We start from the raw sequence: 18,990 nt of genomic DNA on the forward strand, positions 1-18,990 counted from the left end.
GTGGTTGTGTGTCTCATGACGACCAGCTGCAATAAAATACCTCGCAAAGAGTGATTGCATTAAATATTAAATTGTGTGAATATTGGATCAATTTCAAAAAGGGGGTAACAGAGACCTCTGGTGGTGAGATGAACGTAGTGCAGAAGTCTGACTAATTTGTATTTGAAATACACTTTCATGTATTCATTTAGCACACGATTTTATCATTACTTTATTTAGCGACGTATGAATGATGAACAATACAAGCACGTTTATAGTCTAAAATAATAATCTAAGCGTTGATGTGGCAACAGTAACCAAGGGAGGCGGGGCTAATCTTGTTGTTGTTGTTGCTGTTGGAAACGGTCTCGCCAGCAATGGCTGCTCACTGAAATCATTATGGATCTTCTACAACAGACATGAATCGACTTCTTCTCTGCATTTTATTGCATATAATGTACGTTCATTTTGCAGAAACCGTACATTTAGCAATAGAATAGGTATAAAACGAAATAGATTCTCTTAATTTTCGAACGAGATGTAATTCTGTGCGCTCGCAGTGATTTGTTTGTGTAGTTTTAGCTAGCGTGTGAGCTAACGTTACAGCATCAACAATCACTGATCCAAACATACGCATTACGGTATTTTGTTATTTTCAGAATCGAATTAATAATCAGATGAAATCGGGATAGGTTTATTAGCTTTATGCCTGTAGTATAGTAGCTAATATAGCACAGAAAAGCTGGGTTTTAGATGTGTTTCTGTGTTAATTATTACATAATCTGCTTAACCTCAGTAGTAGTTCTAGTAAGAATAACTTATTGTTACTAGTAAAGACTGTCTAAATGTAGCATTGGTAATAGACATAGCAGTTCTTCTTTGATACTATTATATGATATTTTCAGTTTTAGGATTGTTGTTTCCAGAATGAATTTGTCCATATTTCATCAGAATGCCAGCAGGTGAGTAAAGATAACTCATACTTAATCTATAACAGCTCTTTTCTCTGTGACTGATGCTCACGGATGTTCTTATGAGCTGGTTTCTCTGTAAATCTCTGTTTGACAGGTCAAAGTGATGTGAGAGCTAAGACCAAAGCTCGCTTTGACGAGGTGTTGAAGAGATACACAAACCCTCCCTCAGAGAAAAAGAAAGCCAAACAGATCAATGACCAGTCCCAGGAAATCATTGCGGTTAGTAATATTAAAAATAATCATAATTTAGCCTAGAAAAAACATAACTTAATTCACCCTTCATCCCATAACATCTGTCATTTGAACTCCATACTTTTTTGCTTGCAGCTTCAAACCTTGAAGAAGAACCTAGATTTGACTAAAGACACTGAAGATGATGAAGCTATCCTCCATAACACATATGATCCAGCTCAGGGCAGCCCTAGATTCACCAAAAACAGGCGCAGAGAGAGGGAAGCATCAGAAAAGACTAACATAAACAATGCTGTAAGTGAGGAGGAACCAGCGCTGACCGGTGGGAAGAAGAAAAGCAAAAGGAAACTCCCACAACCACCAGCTCTTGTACAAGATGAAGAAGACCACGACAGGAGGACTGAGACAGAGTTTGATGGAAAACATACTAGGAAGACTAGGAAAGCAAAGAGTAAAAGTGGAAATGATGTTAGCAGACAGAAAGAAGACACAGAGACAGAAGATGATTATCTGCAGGCGTATCAACATCAGATCTCACAGGAGGAAGAGACGGCTGGAAAGAAGACGACACGGAAGAAAGCCACAGAGAAGAATGCAGAGAGCCAGCTGTTAAACAATGAGCTGGAGAAGAAAAAGAAGAAGGTGAAATCAAACAAACACGATGGTGATAGAAGGTAAAAATCAATGCATATTCATAAATGATCACAGTTAACGTCATTTATATTAGGACCAAGATTTCATATCTGTTTGGTGATGCCAGAGCTGTAGAAATGACACACTTTGTCTTTAATTGAAGGTTAAAAGTTGCTTTAGCCAACAGTTAAGCATATTTATGAGTACAATAAAATGACTTTTTCTAAAAAAATTTAAGGTAATAAGCATAATGGATTTTCCTCTTAATTTTATTTTGGCTTTTTTGTTTGCAGTCAAACTGAAGCATCAGCGGATAACCAGACAGAAAATGTCCAGGATGATGTTGTGGAGGAGTTCAAGGAAGACACAGTCAAACCCAAAGTGAAGAAGAAAAAGAAACAAAAAGAAGGTATGATAAGCTATAATTTGCCATAACACATAAACATTTTTCTTTCATTTCTAGACTCAATATAAATATCAGATATGTAATATTTCCTCAATTTCTAATATAACATGTCTAATATAGCTGCACTGCGCTGTTTTTATGTATTATTTTGGTTGCCACCACCATATTCTCTCCATATGTTTATACTGTATATATAGTGTGCATTTCATTAACACTATTATTTACAGATGTGATATTAATGTTGATTGGTTGTAGTGATTGTTGAGGAGGAACAGGCGGAGGAGAAACGATCCTTTGACGACATTCTGGTGCTGGGAGTTTATATCCACAGGACAGACAAGCTGAAGACGGACCTGATGGTGTCTCACCCCATGGTCAAAGTTCACGTGGTTGATGAGGTCACTGGACAGTATGTCAAGAAAGAGGACAGGTTTGGATTTCACTTGTATTGTTTTACCACCAAAACCAAAACCTGCTAGAACCATTGGTTTATAATCTTCATACCAAATGCAATCTTATTTATTTTATTTGGTTCTCAGCCATCGTCATGTTTCATCCTTCTATGAGCAAGAAAACATCGAGCACATCCTGCCCATCATAACTCAACCCTTTGACTTCAAGAAACACAAAAATACAGTTCCAGAATGGGAGGAACAGATCATCTTCAATGAGCGCTTTGGATATTTCCTTCAAGATGATGAGGAGAGTCCACGAGTGATACTGTTTTTTGAGGTTTGTGCACTTGGATAAGTTTAAAACTATATTTGTATTCTCAGAGGAAAGAATGGAATCACTAAAAAACTTTGTGTTACAGATTCTGGATTTCATTAGTATGGAGGAAGCACGAACAAATGTCTCTGTTGACCGACATGAAAGGGGTTTCCGGAAAATTGCTTGGGCTTTTTTGAAGGTACCAGCTTTGATTTTACTTTTGATTTGACCTTTTTTTTATATAGAAGCTTGGTCATTTTATATGTCAGTTTCATAGATTTCATGTAACTGTATCCTTCAGAAGTTCTGGGGTAGATTCCTATTTGCTGTTTCTTCTAGCTTGTAGGAACCAACGGTGTCTTGAACGTTGACACCAAACTGCGTCTACAACTTTACTGCCCTCCTCCACGAGCAAAGAAACTGCCACAAACGGTTGAAGTGTTTCAGTGGTGGTCAAAGTTCCCAAGAAACAAATACGCCTCCACCCTCTATGTCACAGTGAAAGGCCTCAAACCACCAGAACATGTAGCGTCACTTTTTGAATTTAAAAACCAGTGAAAAGACTAAAAACTGGTGTCTGCTGATGTTGATTTGGACTGTTTGTTGAACAGGTGGACCCCGGTATCCGCTCCATGATGGCTCTCCAGCAGGAGCGCGGCAGCACCTCCTACAGTGATCTCAATACTGAGATGACCATTAAAACCAGCACACAGATACAGGAGAGCAAATCAGAAACCATTAAGTGGAGCCGCATACCCGGACAGGTATTATAGTGTAAAAGTAGGTAAAGGAGTCAGTAATCCTTTTTGTTAGACCTAATATGATTCTTATTGTTTGTTTGAACAGGTGTGCCGCATTCCGAATAAGCCAATGCACTCCTTCCGTGGAGGTCAGATGGGCTGTTTTACTCTGCGTTTCTCTCATGATGGACGCGCACTAGCAGCTGCATGTGCAGACAGAGATGCGTTTCCAATCATAAGTGAGTCATTTTAGGTATACGTGTTGTATTTTTGTGTGTACTGTATATACATATACATAAGCGTTGTCAAATGATTAATTGCATACAAAAAAAAAATTGGATTGCATAATATGTGTGTGTTCTGTGTATATTTATTATGTGTGTATATATATATATATATATATATATATATATATATATATACAGACAGTATATATTGTGAAAATATTTACATGTATTTACATGTCCATATTTATATTCATATAATGGTAATTATAAATAAATTATTTTATATGTAAACAACAGATTTTTCTGAAATATACACATGCATGTGTTTGTATTTATATATACATAATAAATATACACAGTACACAAAAACTTTATTTTGGATGCGATTAATCACAATTAATCATTTGACCGCTCTAATAAATATATATATATACACAATTACATTTTTTATTACATATTTTTGTCACAAAAACATAAAACTTGTTAGTTGACAAAATATATTTGGGAAGTTAAAATTGTAACATGCAATACTTAATCTAAAACTATTTTAAACAGAATTTTGCACTATTCACTTTATATTAATTAAGAGAATAAATGGAATATTTGTATTTATCAAACCAAATTGTATATTACCACTCATAACCATTTAAAATAAAGTTGTTAAGGCAACTGTGTTAAATGTGGAGAAAAACCTGATGAAAAGCCTAAAAGAAAAGAATGTGATGTGTGTCCAAGTATGGTGTCCCATACGAAATATATGCATTCCAATGGTATAATAAAATAATATACATTTTAACCTAACATTAAAAAAATTATAAATGCTATGCATCAACTTACTGTATTCCTGTATGTAATTTTATGAAATCTCTTTATTTTTAGTATATGAGATTCCGTCTGGGAAAGTTCTGGCATCTTTTAATGGCCATCTGAGTGTAGTATATGATCTCTGCTGGTCCAGAGATGATAACGGACTATTAACTGCATCCTCTGATGGAACAGTAAGGTAAAAAATTACCTTTTTGCATATGCAGAGCTTACCCCATAATATTATGCATCCTATAATCACACTACAATTATGAATGAAAGTGTGAGCCATCATTTTTTTATTTCCTTCCTCAGAGTGTGGAACGTTGAACGACTGCAAAGTTTTGCTCATAAGACTCTTCCTCACCCTTCATTCGTGTACTGCGCCCAGTTCCACCCGCAAACCCAGAGTCTGGTTGTGACGGGGGGTTACGACGGGGTGCTGCGTGTCTGGAGTGTACATGTACAAGACGTGAATGGTCAACTTCTGCAAGAGTTTGACGGACACAAGACTTTCATCAACACACTGTGTTTTGATCCAGAAGGTACTGAGGAAATAAACATATTAACTGTCTCAGACATTAGCGAAATTAGAGTCACTTTGCTGAAAAGTGTCTGCAAAGTAAATGTAATTGAATGTAGTAATATGTTGGTCTTCACATAGGAAGCAAAATGTTTTCTGCGGACAATTCTGGCCTTGTTATTGTGTGGGGAACCAAGGTGATGCCTGGGTCTCACCGTGGACTGACCAACCAATGGAGTATTGAGAGGGTAAATGCATTCTCAAATATTACATTGAAGAGCTAAATAAATAACTAATAAAACTAATTTAATCATTTTCAAATGTAATATTTATCTTCAGGAAATTAAAGAGGCAGATCTGAATGGAATATCCATCAATTCACTAGAGGTGCATCCAAATGGAAGACGACTTTTAATTCATGCCAAAGACAGTGTTTTAAGGGTCATGGATTTGAGAATGTAAGCATCTACCTTTTTATTAATATTTGAATATTCGTTTAATACCATAATGTAAAATTATTAAAATTTGGAGAAAAATTTATTCATATCATTCCAAACCCGTAAAAGCGTCGTTCATCTTTGGAACACAATTTAAGATATTGTGGATGAAAACTGGGAGGCTTGTGACTGTCCCATAGACTGCCAAGTAAATTACGAACAAAGCTTTTACGGGTTTGGAATGACATTGGGGTAAAGTGATTAATCAGAAAATTTTCATTTTGGGGTGGAGTGTCCCTTTAAGATCAATCATGTGCAGCAAGTCTATGTATGTGTATTAAGAGTAATCTAAGCCAATTTTACTTCCCTGTTGACTTTTTAAAAAGCACATGAATCAGTGCATTCGTTGACAGTACCAGTAATTATAGGCAAGTACTCAACCTAAATAAATGCAAATATCAAATGAAAAACAAATACTTGTTTTACAGTTTTGCAGTGAAGAAATACATAGGTGCCACAAACTACAGGGAGCGAATCAACAGCACATTCACTCCTTGCGGAAGCTTCATTTTTTCAGGCAGTGAAGATGGACTGGCGTATGTGTGGAACTCTGAGACAGGTTTGGAGATTCTTTAGAGACTCTTTAAGTATGAATACAAAGAAAAATCCAAGTGGAGACTGAACTGGGATATCTGTTGTGTAGGTGACCAGGTCGCTGTGTACTCTGAGCTGTGCTATACATCTGCGCTTCGATCTGTAGCTTTCCATCCTCATGAGAACATGGTGGCCTTCTGTTCCTTCGGCCAAAACCAGCCCATCCATCTCTATCTGTATGACCAGAAGGGTGAGTCCTCTAAACGACTGAGGATACCACTGATTCATTAGTATTTAGAGACAAGTCAAATGATCATTTTCTTTTAAAGATGAATGTTTTGTGCTTGTACGCAGTCGTTCAGATGGAGGTGGAGAGTTTGAGAGGCTTGAGCCGGTCAGAGTACCTGGACAGTAAGTCGGGCAGGAATTCATCAGAGGTCACGACCTTCCAGAACACTTCAGCCACCGGCATGGACCGATTCGCCAGCACAGCTCGTGTGTCTCTAAAGATGCAGCGGGTCAAACAGAAGCTAGACTCTGTACTGGTAAACATGTTGATGGTTATATTAAACTAGATTTAAAAAATAATAATAATAATCAAGACAAACTTTGATGTTGGCTTGACAAAGCCTGACCAGAAAGTTTGATTCTATGTTTTAAAAGCTAGAAGGTTTTTTGTTTGATTTTCAGTTTGAAGTTTTAAGGGCCAAAAATAGATAAGCTGTTGTAAATGTATTAAATTGTAACTGATTATTATCAGCATTATAATTCAGTCAGTAATCTGTCAGCTATACTTCTTTTCTTTCAGGAGCCCCATCGCAGTTCCCCTGGTGTGGATATGTATGAACAAGGCAAGTGATGTACAAGATCATTTTCTATTTGAAATTGAGAAAATAAGATGTATTTCTAATGCATGTGCAATGAATTCTGTTGTAAATAAACACAAATAAATATATACTTTCTTTTTTTAAAGGTGTCATGTCTTATCTGGGAAGGAGTCAAGAGGTGAATATTTGTGTCTTTTGCACTTGGCTATAGAGTCACTCACACTTGTAAAATAGATTTTAGAGTTGATTAAAATTATGTTTATAGACACAAACAGTACCAGTTTTGGTCGAAGTAAAATTATTCTGTCTAAACCTGATTTGTTGTAGTTGACAGGTTCAGTTTACTCCTTGAACTGATTATACAATGATTGAAATCATATGCAATGAGATTATAATTCACTACAAGAGCAGCACTCATATTTTTGTATATCCAAAATAGAAACCCTATCATATAGCATTCATACTGAAGCTCAGTCCTACATCGAGCTCTTGTTATTGTGGCTTCTTTCAGGGCCTGGCCTCGTATCTTCCTCCTCCATCTCTGTTGTCTCCTCACTCCAAACTACGGATGTCCTCATCACTCAGCGCTCAGCTCATTCCACAGACGACACTCACCTCACACAGCAGTATGTTCTCTAGATTATCCTTTATATTATGTAAGATAACTTGTTTATGCATTGTTTTGAAGAGCACATCTCACACTACAGGGTAGAGAAGATTGAAAAATGTTAGTATGTATATTGAAAAGTTAGATAGTTTCCAAGGCACTTAAAATCACATGTTCATGGTCTTTAAATCATCCTCTCCTCTCAGGTGGTTACAGTCCTGCTGGGCAGCCCATTAGAAGAGCTCCATCCCTCAAACAGCAGAAAGTAAGACAATGTGATCTGTTTTTGTATTAAACTAACATTCATGTTTTTAAGAAATTAATACTTTTATTCAGGAAGCACAAATTAAATTGATCAAAAGTTACAGTAAACATTTTTTAAAAACTTCATTTAAAGGGGGGGTGAAATGCTCGTTTTCACTCAATATCCTGTTAATCTTGAGTACCTATAGAGTAGTACTGCATCCTTCATAACTCCAAAAAGTCTTTAGTTTTATTATATTCATAAGAGAAAGATAATCTGTACGGATTTTTCCCGGAAAAACACGACCGGCTGGAGGCGTGACGTGTGGGCGGAGCTAAAGCATCACGAGCGCCAGTAGGCTTTTACGTTGAGAGCGTTTGGAAGCTGTGACATTACCGTGAGGAAAAAAACATCCAAAACAAACCATGGCTAACAGTCAGATTCAGCCGTTTATTTATGATCCAGAATCAGATCCCGAGGCTGAAACTGAACGAAAGCAGCAGCAGCAACGATTCGCTCCGAGCGGGGCTCGAACCCGGGTCTCCGATGGGAGGCGGACGCACTAACAAGGAGGCAGAGATATTTGAAGCAGTTTTACTCACCGCCTGCGGTTCCAACACACGATCGTGACCCTTTTTCGTTGGGACTGCATTATCCTTAAGAAATAAACGATGTGCAAATCCATCGTCAAACTGGGCCTTGTTTGTAAAACAAGCATTTTAGAAATGCAGGGAACAAACAAAAACACTTGCACAACTCCGTTGATGCTCTGTAAAAATAAACTCCATCCACTGGTCCCTTAATGCTGTTTCTCTTTTGGTAATCTGTGCGGGGTTGTCTTGCCCTGGCAACCAAAAACACACTCCTTTTGTGACATTTCGCGACGCTCTCGCTCTGATCAGTGAAGTCTGTTATGCTCTCAGTGTTCTGCTATACGGGAGCGCGCGCTCTTCCGGCAAACGTGCCCTCAGGACCCATATAAGGAAATTCCGCTCCATCTAACGTCACACAGAGCCATACTCGAAAAAAGCTTTCCGAAACTTGTGACAAACCGGAAAATACAACTTAATTTTTGAAACTTTGTCCATGTTTAGCATGGGAATCCAACTCTTTAACAGTGTAAAAAACTCAGTATGCATGAAACAGCATTTCACCCCCCCTTTAAAAAATTTTTTATTTTGAACTTTGAAGACTGGCATAATGATGCTGAAAATTAAGCTTTGCATGACAGGAATAAATTAAATGTTAACACATGAAAATAGAAGGGTTTCTATATTGTACTGTAGTTTTCATCAAATAAATGTTTTCAGTTATATTTTTGATTAGATTTTGTAGTTTTGGTTTGTTTAAAAGATACAATCCCAGTCTAATATTTGAAGATTGTGTTCATGTCGGCAGAGTTTACTGGATTATGAATTCTCTCAACAAGCAGAGACAGACTTTGGGCAAATCCATCAAACGGTAAACTTTAATGTTTAAAAAGAAAATTTGGAATCACTTGGAGTCAGTTAATGACCTCTTGTATTAAATGTTCTCTAGGTCGTGTCTTTATACGAGTACAGAGCCAATCGATCAGATGAGCTGTCGATACGCCGCGGTGACGTGATCCATGTGCTGTATAAAGACAATGACAGCTGGTGGTTTGGGCGACTGGTCAGTGGACAGGAAGGATACTTCCCAGCATCCTATGTGGCTGATGAAGGTTTGTGAATAAGGTTTGATAACCAGAAGCACATGTATGATATTATATTGCCTAAATCCATGTGTATCTGCCACAGGGAGTTTTGATGACGAGCTCTCAAGAGCTTTAGAAGCACAGCCGTCACCGTTAGATGAACCTGAAGGAGTTGAGCGTGCAACACCAGTCCAGGTTATGACACGTTTTCATTTATTCCTCGCATAAATTTAGTGAAACTTCATAGTTTGACCCTAATGATCTCTATACCTGCAGATGTCTGCAGCCATCAGTGCCTCTGGAGAGCTGAAGATCATCTCAGAGCTAGACACTGACCCTGAGGCGTCCTCCACCATGTATGAACGAAGCACATCCGTCATCTGAGTACTTATATTCTTGAGCACACATTGATATTATTTTCTTAACAGGACAAAAAAGAAAAAGAAAAGGGTGAAGCGGAGTGAAGTTCCCTCTGATCTGCCACGGCTCCCATCCTCAGATCTTGAGATGTCTTCAGCATCTTCCAGAAGGAGGAGACCCCTCCCCAGACTCGGACAAGCCAACGGTGCGTTCGAAGGTGAAGGAATCTGAATGCTGAGACTTACCTCCGTTATGAAGGAACTAAGGACGTAGAAACAGCGCGTTTCCAAAAGTGTTTTATCTGGATGTATTTTTTGTAGTTGGGCTTATTTTAAAAAATATATAGATTTTGTAATTTTGATACTGATAATTGTATTATGTAGTTTTACAAGATATTTTTACTGTTTCTGTATAGTATTTTGTGTACTTTGTGTTATTTTTAAACATTTTGTTAATTTAAGTTTTGAATATAACTGCAACAACTCCAGGAGTAATCATAATAAAATATCGAATAGGGATATATTTTACAGAAGGGAATAAATTATGGTATTTATCACCATAATTAAATATGCAGTTATATATATATATATATACACAGAAACACATTTCATATCACAATTAATGCATTTTAAACAAGTAGTTGCACATATCGTCATGTAAAAAAGTAAACAATTTCTGCAGTGTTGAAAGGGTCAATATTTATGCAACAGCTCCAAAGAACCGAAGGATCTCATTGCTATGAAAATACTGTAATGCACATTGTAAAATGTATTTTGTGAAATGGGACATTTGTAGAAGTTGTTTCCAACAGGAGTATGGCAGGGATTTTGTAAATCTGTAAAAGCCGTTACAATGGGAACAGTCACAAACTAGGGCTTGATGGGTAATCTGAGTTAAGTAATATTAAAATATAAATCCCACATTCTTGCGCCAGTCCAAAAGATTTCTGAAACCTCAACATGACTTCAGAAATAATCCAGTGTACTGTACTGTAAGACACTCTGTATATGAGGTAATTAATTATTATATACACACAATGTTTAGTGTAAATGTCATCTTTTTACTATTGTGCATTACTTCTCTCTTAATTCAATCTTCTTTTACAGGACTTTTGCATTTACATTGTAAATGTTCACTGAACTGTGAACAGGTTCAATTAAACTTGAAATAATACATTTATGACATCTTTGTTGTTAAACAGACCTTCTCTGCCTTCTTCATTTGTCATCTGTCAATCATATCCCACATCACCTGTATTTAGCAGCAATATGATTAGGTTTGTTCTTCCATCTAAAAGCTCGCAGGGGCTTATTTCAGCGGACGTCAACTGTGAGATGATCTGTCTTGGGGAGAAGAGGAGATTTTTCTCCCTGAGATGAAGATACGTCAGTCCTGTTGGCCTTTTGTGACCTGAAACACATATAAAAACAAAATTAAAAAAATATGATGTATGATCAATGGTTTCCTATGACTATTTACTGACTATACCCCATTTACCAACTTAAGAAATACTTCACAGAAAAAATTTATTTCAAATATTTATAGAATTTAATTTGAATGAATATTTACCATATTGCTGAATAAAGAGATGGAAATATAACAAGAAACTGCTTACTTCTTTTGTATGTCCTCTATTGTGAAATATATTACTTGTAGTAAAGCCTAAAGAATGTTTGGGTAAACAAAGTCAATAAATTAATATATATCATCACAGTTCATACCAAACTAAAGTTTTGGTTACGGAAATGCATATAAATTAAAATAAAATGTATGCATTTAGCAGATGATTTTATCCAAAGCGACTTACAGTGCATTCAGACAATCAATTTTTACCTATCATGTGTTCCTTTGGGAATCAAACCACCAACCTTGCGCTTTATAGCACAATGCTCTACCACTTGAGCTACAGGAACACTGTTACATATGTATGCATATGTATCATAAAAATGAACTATTGTGCTTTTATTTGGAAATTAATTTTTCTTACAGCAAAAAAGGCGAGTGCGCCTTGAACTCCTGCACTCCATTCAAAGTTGAGTGCTTGTGTGATGTATCCTCCAATAGTCGGCCCAAAGAACATCCTTCAACATGAAAAAGATGATTCAGGTTTCATGAAGAGAAATTCTAAAGTATATTCTTAAACTTTATTTTCTTACACACCCAGCAGACCAGACTGCAGAGAACAAGCCTGACACCAGCCCCAGAGTACTCAAGCCCTCCTCAAAGCCGTTTTCACTGCAATACGAGGAACATTTGCGTCAAACATGTTTAAATTTTTTAGAGGTTTGTATTGTTGTTTTGCTCAGTTTCAGGGTTAACTGCATTTATTCAAACCACTTCAGGAATTTAGTGTGACATAACTGAGTGAATTACAGACACGCTAAGCTCTTAAATGGCCTAACATAAAATGTGACTCAGTGCTGAGTGGGAGAACTAGAAGTGGATTTGTATGATGATGTATTTGCCTCACTGTGCACAAGTGATCATCTCAGCAAAGGTGGGGATACAGGTCAAACAGAGAGAGAAGCCCACCACGATCAGCATGAGGACGGTTAGCCAGAGCTGACTGAACACACAAAAACATTTCACCCATTTGTGATTTGATGTAGCATAAACAGCAAAAGCTGAGGAGTTTGCATTCAAAAAGCCCAAAATGAATGTTTCACCTTCTAATATGGAAAACAGGAAGTGGGCCGAGGAAACAGAAGCTCACCGCTGTGGCCATTCCTCCAACAACCATCATCCATTTCCTAATTGACTGCACCAAGAATCCTCTTACAGCCACAGTTGAAATTATCTCTTAATAAATCAAATTTGTTCCAAAACAAAACATTTCCAAAAGCTAAAAATAGTTATATATGTATGCACACACACACACAATTAATTAATAAATATAATTAAATACATAAATAGGTAACATTAAAGCCTCAAATGTCACTAGGAATTTTAAAAATGTCAAACTTTTTCTTTTTTTTTAATCGGAATTTTCAATTGTCACTGTAAAAAACTTTAAATATTGACTTACAGGATATTTATCACTGATCACACCAAAGATGGGTGATGCCGCCCCATACGGCAGTGAAAGTCCAATCATGAGCAGCCCCACCGAACCAGCACTGAGATTAAGCTGTTCACAAAAAATATATAGAGAGGTGTTTTACATTATAATATAGAATGAGAACCTTTACATTAACATTTACAACAGTATTTTGGAATGAAGAGTTTAGAACATTAGAACACTCACTATGGTGAGTTTACATGTAGTCTATACGTTTAAGCACAAAATATTTTATATATATGTTATATGTATATATGTTTTCATGTAGTTTCTAAATCTTCATAACCTTTTCTATGGCAAATATGGACAGTGTTGCATCCAGGAAACCAATTCCTGAACTCAACGTGAACACCACGAAGCAGATGAGAAGGATCTTTATTCTGGTACACAATCTGAGGAAGGAATTCTGGGAAGGAACAGCATCTATATTTGAATGAAATAAACAGACATCTATCTCCATGGCTGGAGGGCAAACAATAACAAAAGGGAAATCAAATCCTTGTGACATAACTTAACTAGGAGTGTGCCAAATGAAATAGGCTTAAATTAAATTAATAAAGACATGTAATATTTAGCCAGTATGAATTCTGCACTAACCAAAGCTTGGTAAAATCCACAAATTAAGAGGCACTGTCGCAAACAGAAGACATCCTGTGAAAACGAATGGGATTTCATATCCAAATGACTGATAGAGCCAGCCGCCCAACGGAGGCCCCAATATCAGCCCAAGACCTGTAAAAATCTCCATGAAGCCCTGAGAGAATGAGATATCACTGTAGAGACACATTTATCATTTTAGCACCCTTGTGTGAATATGAATAAAAACATAAGAACGGTTCTGTGTATACGCCTTGACAGTGAGAACCCAAACAACCAGACAGACTGAATAACTGAATCTACAGATGATTCTCTTGAGAAACAGCACATCTTTTATGACGTGCAATAGTGCTTCCTTTGTCACTTTACTCCAAAACATCATTACTGCACTGACCACAACTCACCAAAACAGTCGCTATGTGTTCTGGGAAAACTTTTGCTGAAACTGCAAAAGACGATGTAACGGCGGCGGAAAAGCCAATTGCATTTACGCACCGTGTGATAAAACAGAGCACGATGAAAACTGTCCCATCAGACACTTGGTCAAGAAATCTGAAGAAGAAATTATATCATTAAAGATGAAATAGTACACGATTGTTACATGATGAGTCACCAGTCATTTTCATCCAATTTCCAAGATTAAAGTGATTTTATAAACATTTAGGTATAATCCAACATGTAAATTATCTGAAAGCTAATTGACACAGACTAAAGTACACAAAATACTATTTTTAAAACACAATAAAACATCACAGATTCACTGACCCGAAGAGTACAGTGGATCCGCTCGAAATGAACAACCCTGCCACAATCATAAACTTGGCTCCTATCTGGACAATCTGAAACAGAGGTCAAGCGCACTGATATAGTGTATATATATGTATATATAGTGTGCTGTCTATAATGGAAAACTGTTGAAAGCTGTTGTGTATTTTCTGAAATTAAAAGTTATTAACTTACATATTTACCAAGTATCAATGAGCCCACCAAAGTGCATAATGCATAGATTCCGAATATTAAACCAATCATAGCTTGGCTGACACCTTTCTTCTTTGCCTAGAGAGAATGAATCCGATTGAAAGCAATTCATTCTTATCCTACTGTAGCATAATTTAAGCACAGTTCTAAGAACAAATTCTATTTCATATTGTTGATCATATTACATAAAACATCATCTTTGTACCTCATTTGGGAAAAATGGTCCAAGAATGGAGTAACAGATCATTGAACTGAAGTTTATGGAGGCCATTGAAATAAGTGTTAATATCTGCTGTCTGGATATTTTAGTGGCTGGAGCCTCTGGTGTTGAAGAATCACCTACATTAAATTAAGTTAACATGCGTTCACTGATCAGCAAATAAACAATGTCAAATGCAAAGATTCAAAACGTTGCTAAATGCTAAACACCAATTAACATTAACTAATTTAAATGTGTTTACATACGTATATCTTCATCGATATCCATTGTCAAGTCTCGAAGATCTTTCACCGCGTGCTTAACCTGTCGAGATGGGTATAAACACTAAACACTAAACAGAGGTCGGAGCCAGCTCCAAATGGGTGGGACTTCAGCTCTAAGTGGGCTGAACAAACCTCCAGAGTCTTTTGATTGGTTTATTTAATGTCATGGGGTTAATGCACGCTGCGAATCCCCACCCACCCATCAAAAAAATAAATAAAATAAAATTAAATAAAATAAAAAATAAAATAAAAAAACGACGTCAACTTCCCCAAGGCTTTTCAGCGTCAAGAAAGAGGAATTTGAATGGGGTAAGTTTAGAGTTGTACAACGTATTACAAGTTGTGAAAAAGTGCAGTATCTTGGCGGTTGATGTTTTAGTCTTGACGTAAGTTAGTTAAATCATGATTACAAGCTCATTGCATTCCAGTTTGAAAATGGGAGGACATTCATATATACGATTATTCCGAGATCACGTTAAAACAGCATTAGCAGCACAGATAAATTACATCCTTATTTGGCTGTTACCCTTTTGTGCTAAATATTTCTGCAATACATATTTAGGATTTACGCTGCAGATTATGGACACTGAAGACCATAAAGCATATTGTGACTAACGTTACGTAAAATATGTAGGCCTATGTATCATAACTGCACTGATATTTAAGCGATCAATAACTATTAATAGATTTAGTACAGTGTTCCATAAGAGTGAGTCTTAGTTAAAACTCCTAACTGATTATGCTTGACTTTAACAAAGCTGGTCATTGTTTCAAAACCTGCTGTTATATTTTTAAAATGTTATCTATTTTTTACGTGTAACGTTAATTCAAATAATGTAATGCAATTGAAACATTTGGTTTAATTACCAAATTCATTTTTCAATAACAGTGGATGATATATGAAGTTAACTGCAGTGTCCACTACCATGCATTACATATCAACAGTAGCCTATAAGGTGTAAAATTAATTGTGTCATTGTAGTAAACACCAATAAACATTATGTGTAAACTTTGTGTTACAGAAAGTTCAAGTCTGGGTGTCCAGAAGTTAAATTTCAATGACCTGATTACCGCCTCTCTCTGCAAACCCAAAGGATCACTTTCCTGATTTTTTTGTTCTTTCAACCCTTTTTTTGTTGTTTCTATGCATCAAGATGTGTAATTTATTGTGTCTGAAGAATTTTGACTAATGTGTGTGTGTGGGTGGGTCTTTGTGTGGATAAATTATGTTCATACTTTAAAGGTGGACATTTGCAACAGCGCTTGTCCCTAAAATTGCTCCAGGGGTATGGTCAGAGACTGTCCTAAATGACAAATGTTGGAATGTGAATGACATTACATTCTGTGGACATCTCACTGTACCTTCATTAATGTTATCATTGTACTTTAGTTAATGTTAACTTGTCAACAGTAAATTATTTTAGGATGTCATTGGACTGAATGTTTAGTAACTAATGACACTTTATTCCAGTAAAAATATAATCCATAGCCTTGGAGTGAAAGCAGCGGCAAAGTGTTCCAATGCTGATAAAAATCAAGCAGGTTAAAACCTCAGGTTCCTTAAATATCTATTCTACCAGACAGTATGGGGTTGGACAGATTTTGTAATGGTTTTGAAGTCTGATGCTCACCAGGCCTTCATTTATTTGTTCAGAAATGCAGTAGAAACAGTCATATTGTAAATTGTAATAATTTCTATTTGAGGCAGCAGTGGATCTACCCCAATCATCATTGACGGGACCCCAGTGGAGAGAGTGAGCAGCTATGCAAATGCCCTGCAAAGAGTAGCTGAGCGCATCTCCAGGACATCTCTCCCCTCTCTGCAAGAAATCCACACCAGGAGATGTAAATCTAGGGCTGTTAAGATCCTTAAAGACCCCACACACCCTTGAAATCTGCTACAGTCAGGCAGACGCTTCTGCAGTCTGATGGCAAATACAGAGAGGCTCAGGAGGAGTTTCTTCCCTCATGCTATCAGACTACTAAACATGGACATTAAACACACTGAACTTTATAGACTAGTTGTTTAGGGCTACCCAATAACTCTGCACACTGCACTTTTTTGACACAACCTAACAATGCAACTCCTCCTCACTGCACATTGTTTACATCTCTGCACATCATCTGTGTAGCTGTGTAGACTGTCTTTCTGTTTTGTGATGGTTGTGCATGAGTCCCTTGTTTGTTCTGAACAGTTAAACTGAGCAGTGTTCTTCAGAAAAATCTTTAAGGTCCTGCAGATTCTTCAGTTTTCCAGCATCTTTGCATATTCGACCCCTTTCCAGCAGTGACTTTATGATTTTGAGATGCATCTTTTCACACTAAGGACAATTGAGGGACTCAAACACAACCATTTAAAAAGATTCAAACATTCACTGATGCTCCAGAAGGAAACAAGATGCATTAAGAACTTTTGAACATGATGAAGATGGCCAAATTTGTCTTATTTTGTTGAAATATAATTTTTTTCCATTTAGTTCTGCCCTTCGTAAGCAACAGAAGATACTTGTATGTTTCCCGGTACACAAATTAAGTACAATTTACCTTGATCTTCAAATTCCAAAAGTTTTCACCCCCCAGCTCTTAATGCATCTTGTTTCCTTCTGGAGCATCAGTGAATGTTTGAATCTTTTTAAATAGTTGTGTTTGAGTCCCTCAAATGTCCTCCGTGTGAAAAGATGTATCTCAGAATCATAAAGTCCCTGCTGGAAAGGGTTCAAATATGCAAAGATGCTGGAAAACTGAAGAATCTGCAGGACCTTAAAGATTTTTCTGAAGAACGCTGCTCAGTTTAACTGTTCAGAACAAACAAGGGACTCATGCACAACCATCACAAAACAGAAAGACAGTCGAGGATCATCAGGTGACAGAACACAGTACTAAGAACCAAGGGTTCCCAAACTTTTGAGTGGGGTTATTTTAATAATTTCAGCATTTTTTTTTCTTTTGGACTAAATGTTAATATCTTTTATGTAAAATATCTTACTCAGGACAATACTAAATAAAATAACATGCATTTAGTATGATCTCTCTTATTTTTTGAAAATCACTCATATTTTCACAGATTCTGCAAGGGGTGCCCAAACTTTCGAGCCCCACTGTACATTTCACTGCTTTTTGCATGTCATATAACAAATAAAACTTGAATTTTGAATGGTGTGGAGTGTTACCTGTGATTGAGTTGGTAATAAAAAGGAGGTGGAGAAAAGAGTGTCTTAAATTGGACTTTAGTACCATTATTATTTTCCTCTTAAGTCTTGGAATGTTTTTTTTTTTAATTAATTCTCTTATCACTATTTAGATTTTTTTTCTTTTTTAAATTAAATGTTCGTCGAATTTACTTCCATGTGTGGCCTTTTGTAATGTTGTTTCACCTAGAGCCAAGGGGGTTGTAACAATCTAAACAATATAATTCTCCCTGAGATTTCAAACTTGCATTAAAGAAAAACATTAACATACAGTAAACATTTTATTGCTTTAAATTACTCATTCATTTTCTTGAAACTGATGTAATTATGAAATGAATATCATTTAATATACTTGAATGTTTGCAGTTGTCACAAAATTAACAAATTAACAACCTCTTGTTAATAAAATTTAAACTACAATGAAAACAATCTGTTTTTCTTTAGTATCGCTACTTTATGCCATCCTCATTCGCGCGCACCCCGGCAATGACGCAATTTGAAATTTCCGCGTAAACCCCGCCCATTTTTAGAATCCCGCCCACTAGCGGCAAAAGTTCCTCCCACATGGAGGTCTCCGTGAAGTCCAGCCCACTTGCGGCAAAAGCTCCTCCCACTTGGAGGTCTTCGTGCTGTAGCGATCCCTACTTGTGTTGATCCAGTTGCACTGCTTTTCAAACCTGTGATTTTCTCAAACATAATCTAAAAAATGTGATTGAGATTATTTTACAGCATCAATAACCAACACAGATTTCA

At 36.6% G+C, this 18,990-nt stretch overlaps 2 protein-coding genes across 7 annotated transcripts; one reads left to right on the forward strand and one right to left on the reverse strand.

The window, feature by feature from the left end:
* Positions 1-330: 330 nt before the first annotated feature.
* ahi1 (Abelson helper integration site 1) lies at positions 331-11,387 on the forward strand. Of its 4 annotated transcripts, none has more exons than XM_026286561.1 (28): positions 331-436; positions 885-941; positions 1,048-1,172; positions 1,281-1,819; positions 2,072-2,187; positions 2,440-2,614; positions 2,724-2,916; positions 2,999-3,094; positions 3,235-3,420; positions 3,507-3,659; positions 3,742-3,874; positions 4,742-4,865; positions 4,982-5,211; positions 5,331-5,437; positions 5,529-5,647; positions 6,115-6,245; positions 6,330-6,470; positions 6,575-6,765; positions 7,029-7,071; positions 7,194-7,225; positions 7,559-7,673; positions 7,861-7,919; positions 9,297-9,359; positions 9,438-9,600; positions 9,677-9,768; positions 9,850-9,929; positions 10,002-10,150; positions 11,135-11,387. In XM_026286561.1, the coding sequence occupies exons 2-28, from the start codon at positions 932-934 to the stop codon at positions 11,203-11,205; spliced, it is 3,636 nt and encodes a 1,211-aa protein (XP_026142346.1). In that variant the 5' UTR covers positions 331-436; positions 885-931; the 3' UTR covers positions 11,206-11,387. The 4 variants fall into 4 exon arrangements, with proteins under 4 accessions (XP_026142346.1, XP_026142347.1, XP_026142345.1 ...); XM_026286562.1 differs by having other exon boundaries at positions 341-479; XM_026286560.1 differs by having other exon boundaries at positions 341-436; positions 931-941.
* On the reverse strand, positions 11,210-15,104 carry slc18b1 (solute carrier family 18 member B1). 3 transcript variants are annotated; one of them, XM_026286567.1, is made up of 14 exons: positions 15,032-15,104; positions 14,772-14,905; positions 14,549-14,644; positions 14,354-14,427; positions 14,084-14,140; positions 13,589-13,764; positions 13,278-13,414; positions 12,959-13,060; positions 12,600-12,691; positions 12,404-12,499; positions 12,094-12,168; positions 11,921-12,014; positions 11,549-11,595; positions 11,210-11,343 (listed from the first exon to the last, which is right to left on the reverse strand). In XM_026286567.1, exons 1-14 carry the CDS (start codon positions 15,051-15,053, stop codon positions 11,247-11,249), a joined length of 1,299 nt encoding a protein of 432 aa, XP_026142352.1. In that variant the 5' UTR covers positions 15,054-15,104; the 3' UTR covers positions 11,210-11,246. The 3 variants fall into 3 exon arrangements, with proteins under 3 accessions (XP_026142352.1, XP_026142351.1, XP_026142353.1); XM_026286566.1 differs by having other exon boundaries at positions 13,589-13,745; positions 13,993-14,140; XM_026286568.1 differs by lacking the exon at positions 11,549-11,595 and having other exon boundaries at positions 13,589-13,745; positions 13,993-14,140.
* Positions 15,105-18,990: the final 3,886 nt, after the last annotated feature.

The sequence above is a fragment of the Carassius auratus genome, chromosome 17 (assembly GCF_003368295.1).
Source record: "Carassius auratus strain Wakin chromosome 17, ASM336829v1, whole genome shotgun sequence".
In the NCBI taxonomy this organism is placed as follows: domain Eukaryota; kingdom Metazoa; phylum Chordata; class Actinopteri; order Cypriniformes; family Cyprinidae; genus Carassius; species Carassius auratus.